A 6,246-nucleotide genomic window follows, 5' to 3' on the forward strand; every position below is an offset into this window, starting at 1 on the left:
AAATTGGAATGCAATTTTTGTTTCTGATTTATTACCGTTGGTATGTTCATTCTGTGTTTGTTGTGCTCTACTTGGATTTTCTGAAGAAAACAACACAACAGTTTTTTTTTCATACACTTAAAACTCACCTGTAAAACAATTAGTCTTAAAGAGGTTAGCAGTTTGAAGAATCACCTGAAAAGATGTCTGAGACAGTCGGACTGGAGTTGTGGTTCATGTATCTCTCTTTAAAAAAAAAAAAGTGACATTAACAGTAAATATCAGCAGGAAAAGTTAGGATGGATGTCAACATTTATAGTGAATAAGTAGCCTACATTTAGCCTGCAAGTCCCACCTAAAAGAATAATGTCTTCCAAAATTAAGAAAGAACATAAAATCAACATAAATCTCCCCCCTAGGAAACTTCATGGTCTAATAAAAAGTTTCAAATAACTGTTTTCAAAATAGAAAAAATAGCTTTGATCATTGATTTAGATATCTGCATCTGATCATCATATTACAATTATTCAATTCTCAGTGTTAAGCATGATAATATGGTAACATATCACACTGAAGTAGGCTGCTTTAAAATGAACATTTATTTAAATTAAAAGAAATTCTTCTTTTGGCAAAATTACATTTCCTTAATAACGTAAACAGAGGCTTTACTCCCTTAGAACTTAAATTATCAATGTTTCATTGCATCACTGTTGGAAAACCTTTTACCTTTATAAAGGGCATTTTTTCCCAAATTGTATTAAATGTAGGCCTATGCTCCATCTTTCATTTCAAGATATTCAATTATCAAAACATTCAATTAGAATAAGACACTAGGCTGTTAAAGCTGCAGTCGGCAAGTCTGGCAGATTGAGTGGACTTAGCCAAAATTTTGAATGTTTACAACTCTCATGATTGTTACATTGATTCTAGTTCAATAAACAAGTAGTGAATATTAAATTATTTCAATTACTTAGGTTAAATATTACATATTCGCATGTAATATAATGTGTATTTCCATCACAGGTTTGGTCTTAAATTTCATTCAAAGTGGCATTAAAAAGGTCTTAAAAAGTCTTAAATTTAACTTGTTTATATCTGTAGACACCCTGCATTTATATTATAAACTTCTTAGATACCTTTAGAGTTGCTGTATCTTGTTCAGGTTTCATCTGATTCTTCTCAGTTATCATCTGAAAAAAGGAAAGAAGAACAAATAAAAAATATAAAAGACAAATAAATACTAATTTTAGTATTACTTATTGAAAGCCAATTTCAACAGAGGTTGCTATTTTTACCAACTTCTTCAATGATTATATTTAATCTAACAAGCACAAATAGTTTTCGATATCGGTATTAGCCACAATGAGCTGTGAATTATGGGTTATCAGTATCGATCCTAATATTCCATTATGTGTGTCCCAGTAAAACTAGTGTCCTCACAGACCAGGATTCTGTCAAACTAACACAACACACTGAAATTCTCTAGTCAAGTTAAACATCAGGAACATGTACTTATGATGTCCTCATAAAACGGTGTCCTCATAAAACAGGTGCAAGACACACACAACCTGACACACTGTAATAAACAAGCATGTTATGTGATGCATTAAAGCCATGAACATATTGTTTTATCATTCATACTTATCTGTGGTAGTGATATTGCAGTATAGGCCTCTGTGAAGTCAGGCTATGACAGGACTATGCCATGTTATTTTACAGTTGATTATTACTCAATTTCTGTACCTAAATTAGACTTACGTGGATTATTTTTATTTTACATCTTTGTTACTTTTTTTTACCTATGCTTGCAATTGATTATTTTCTGTGCAGAAACCCCTACAAAATCACACCAATCATTCTAGAATGATTAATTATTTCCCAAATACAGCTATTTAAGTAATTTGGTGAAATAGTTTTTCATATTGCAGAAGAAAATGAAATATTGCAATATCAGATTTTTGCAATATTGTGCAGGTCTATTACCGTGGGTAATTTTTAACCTTTAATATTACCTTTTAATAATAAAACAAGTGACAAGGAAGTATTGTTGCGCTCAGATGAAGGCTAGTTGTAAGTACAGGTGCGTGAAAACCAATAAAATGTAGAAGAGACTGTAGAAGGTTCGCACTCTGAAAAAACTAGACAAAGTCTTTAACAAAAAGAATCAATTATTTTAATAGAGCAAGAGCAGACGTTTCAGCCATCCAGCTATTGTCAATGCTCATAATAATAAAACAAGTAAAATCATCACTTTAAATAACACATAATGTATCTGCTTTATTAAACAGTGTCACTTAAGCATGGAAACACTGAACTCACCTTTATAATGATTGCTGAATCTGCCCTGGAGCTCATCTTTGTCTTTCTCCTGAAGTGTAAACTGTATGTCCTCCTCCAGAGGCTTGATCTTCTCCCTCACTGACTCACTTCAGGCATTATCTCATGTGTCTGCTGTCATAGAAAAAGGCCCTCAATTATCCTGACCATTGCATTTCTTTTGACATATTATTCAACAGGCTTAAACTTAAGACATAAACTGTGTTTAAGTGAAAATAAGTATGAGTATTGTTTCAGTACCCATGCCTACATAATGGGTGTGTTCATATGGATGAAAGCCTGTTGTGTTCGGTCTCTTGATTTGTGATAGTGGCAGCTATTGTGAAACTCACCTTCTTCATCTACCTAGTGTGGATGGCATCAAGGTCTTGTCCTGAAGAATCACAGGGCCAAACGTTAGGGATTATATCTCATCTGATAACAAGAGCACAGCCATAAGTTTAAGAACTCTAATGATATCTTTACCCGCTGATATTGCATTGGGGATATCAATTCAAACATTTTCAAGGCTAAGAGTATGAGCCATGAGTATACTCATACTTATAAGCTGGCCAGATATCTGTGAAAAATAACTTACGTGCCTGAACCACATTTAGCATTTGAAAGTAAAAAGAATTTCAGTATTTATCAGTAAAAAAATGCATACAAAATAAATACCCCTGAGTTGGACAGTATGGTGTCTGTCTCATTGGCCAACATAATTCAAACCAGACCTAGAGAAATAAAATAAAATATACCAATGACCATGATATCCTGTTATCATAATAGTTAAATTAATTATTATAACTACGACCATTATAACATTATATTTGTCGCCTATTATTTATCTGATTATTTAGCCTACAGGCTTCTCAAGGACTGAATAAACCTGGGGTTAATGATTTTAAAACGTGAGACTTCTTTCAAAAGCATAAATCTTACAGACCCCAAACCTTTGAACAGTTGTGCACTATGTTTGAGGTGGTTTTGCTTACTAGTCATATGGTTGCCGGGGAGATTCTCTTGGACAGGGGTGCAGCAGGCCTTCAGCATGATGATCTAGAACATAACATGCAATTTGTCACAGAGCCAACAATGTTACATGGGATTTACAATAGAACATCTAGGCTACAAGCTAGAGCAGAGCTTATTTTATATATATAACGTTATAATTCTTAAGATAATGTATTGTGAAATAAATGCATATGAAATTAGTATAACGAATAATCAATAGAGTATTTTTTTCTTCTGTTGCTCCTGAAATCACCTTTTTTTTAAATCACTAATTTGTAAGTGACGTCACTGATTAACAGTACAGTGCAGTATTTTAGGCTAAATAAATTAGCTTACTTCCAATCACCCATTGTTGACAAATTACCAGCAAAACAAATCAAAAACTGTTATCTACACAAAGATAAGGTTAAAACCCCAAACTTTCATAAACAAGAGCTCCAGTCTATAAGGTTAGTTAGCCTTAACTTAACGTAAGTTAGCAGCTAAGTGAAAATGGTTGAGATGCTAACGGACTTTTTCGAAGACACAAAACCATTTATATAAAGTAAATATTCAACAGAAGCGTGTCAATAGGCCTATGTCACGAAAAAATTGAAGACCGGAAGTACGTCTTTTAGTAGGGATACGGCTCTTCCGGTTAGCTTTTTACAATGGCGGAGTCCGATAGATACCGCTGGACCAAATATCTCCGCAACCTGCCTGAAGTCACATATGACGATGTGGTTCGGATGGTAAATGAAAACTTTCAAGTGGAAAAGCGTGAAAGCTGAGGAATGGCTGTCTACGTCATGACGCAGAGCAAACTTTTTTTGCAGGGTGGTAGCGGAAGACTCATTAATATTCATAGAGAACTCATCCCTGATTGGCTCGCCGTTCTGAAGACTACTCCAATGTTCTGAGAAGCCATGGTAACCCCAAACAATGAGATATCAGATCGCTGTGACAAATAACTTACGTGACGAGAGGGATTGTGATTGACCTACATGATTAATGTTATTAATTTCACTGGATTAGCGATGAAAATCATGAACGCAAATAAATGAGTAGTGTTGTTATTGACTTGTTGATTTTTTTTATTGCAATATTAACAAACAAAAACAAGTCGATACATACAAGAAATATAAACAATCTTTCAAGACAAAAGAGAAATTATGGTTCAGTATAATAATTTAAATCTATTCAACAATAGTCTTAAAAAAAAGAGAGAAGAGAAGAAAAAATAAAATAAAAGGAGAGGGCACAACAACAAAAAAACATTAAGGGAGAATATTAAACATGGCACAAATTCTGTTTGTTTTCATTGCTTTCTTGTTAACAGAAGTTGAAATTGTATTTAAATACATCTTCAATTCTTCTTTGAAAAAGCTAAAGTGGGGTTTACTTTTCATATATTTACATTAAAAGAAAATTTATACCTCCTAATTGAGAAAAGATATATCTTGGGATTATACTCCAAATAGAAGATTGATTGTGAAGGAAACGTTTTTAAGCCAATTCATTTTTAAGGTATTGTTAAGAGAATCAAAATCAATGAAATTTAAGCCACCTTTATTATAAGAATTCAAAATAACTGATTTTCTAATATAATGAGTTTTATTTTTCCAGAGAAATTTGAGCAACATTACATCAATCAAGTTGCAAGTAGATTATCCACAAATAAAGACTGAGCAGCAAAGGATAAGCGGGAAATCCCTTCTGCTTTAGTAAGCAGAGTTCTGCCTTTCAAAGATAGATCTCTTAACAACCATAGGTTACATTTTTTGTGTGTTTTCTCCACAACTGAACTAAAATTCATCTGACATCTCAGTTTAGTATCTTTTATTATTTTTATTCCTAAATAGGTGACACTTTCTTTGATTGGGAATGTTTGAGATAGAGGTTGCAGCATTTTTTTATCGGGAGTAATTCGCATTTATTAATATTAAGCAAAAGGCCAGATGCATTAGAGAAAGACTGAAGAGAGGTTAAAGCAATTGGGATCTGAGAGATATCTCTTAGAAACAATGCTGTATCATCTACAAGTTGGCTAATAAACAATTCTAGTACTAGTAAACTAACAGTAACTGGAAGTGCTCTGTTTGTCAAGTATGTCAAATTTAAACAAGCAAAAAAAAAGAAAAGAAAAAAAAAGAACTTTTCTATTTACTATGTTTTTTGGCAAGTGCAACACAGTCAGTGACACACTGCGATAGGCTATGTGGTGCCTGCCTTTTCGGAAGTGAATTGCCCCTTGCCCTTCCGTAGCTGTGCTCTCGTCTCGAGCTTTTTGTTGGTCGCCCAGTAATGAGGGCACGTCTGCCTCCAAGTGGCGTTTTCCGACGAGCCACTGCTGTCGGCTGCACTCCAATTTTTGTGCTCGTTTGCATGCCCCTTCTTGCCATCTTCCAAGCACCTGATCCGGCAGATGCACTTTGCCGGCCAAATGTGGCCAGTGCAGAGATTAGCTGGCTGTCGGTAGTCAGTCTGTCATAAGATGCCAGCATCTTCTCCATGGGAGCCTTGTACAAGTCAGGCTCAGCCTGTAATTTTCGAACAAGGCCCTCCATCATTCCCCTGACCCGAATTTCCAGCCTGCTGACAATGGGCACAACAACATACATCAACAAGTATTGGTTAATGGTTACTAGTAACAAGTACATTTTTTGTGATGGTGTGTGGTGTGTGTGTGTAAATGGTAGTAACTTCTGGTGTGTGTGTGTCTGTGTGTGTGTGTGTGTATGTGTAGTAACTTCTTAAAGGATTAGTTCACCTCCAAAAAATGTTTTGCTGATAATTTACTCACCCCAGTGTCTTTTTTTCTTCAGTCGAAAAGAAATTAAGGCTTTTGAGGAAAACATTCCAGGATTTTTCTACACAGAAAGGACTTCAATTGCAACCAGCTATTCAAATGTTCAAAGAAGGTTCAAATGTCGGTCACAATACAGCTTCAAAGTCTCT

The 6,246-nt window shown here is 34.5% G+C and overlaps 1 protein-coding gene across 2 annotated transcripts in view; it reads right to left on the reverse strand.

Annotated features, from left to right (window-relative positions):
- Positions 1 to 5,385: 5,385 nt before the first annotated feature.
- LOC311281601 (uncharacterized protein) overlaps positions 5,386 to 6,246 on the reverse strand; it is a 4,628-nt gene continuing 3,767 nt past the window's right edge. The window contains exon 5 of one of the 2 annotated variants that reach the window (XM_084394649.1): positions 5,386 to 5,880. In XM_084394649.1, coding sequence (XP_084250775.1) covers positions 5,448 to 5,880 — 433 coding nt within the window. In that variant the 3' untranslated portion in view covers positions 5,386 to 5,447. Of the gene's footprint in view, positions 5,884 to 6,246 lie in introns of both variants that reach the window. The other variant, XM_084394648.1, reaches the window with a different exon arrangement.

This window comes from Rutilus rutilus (assembly GCF_951802725.1).
Source record: "Rutilus rutilus genome assembly, chromosome: 22".
Classification (NCBI taxonomy): Eukaryota; Metazoa; Chordata; class Actinopteri; order Cypriniformes; family Leuciscidae; genus Rutilus; species Rutilus rutilus.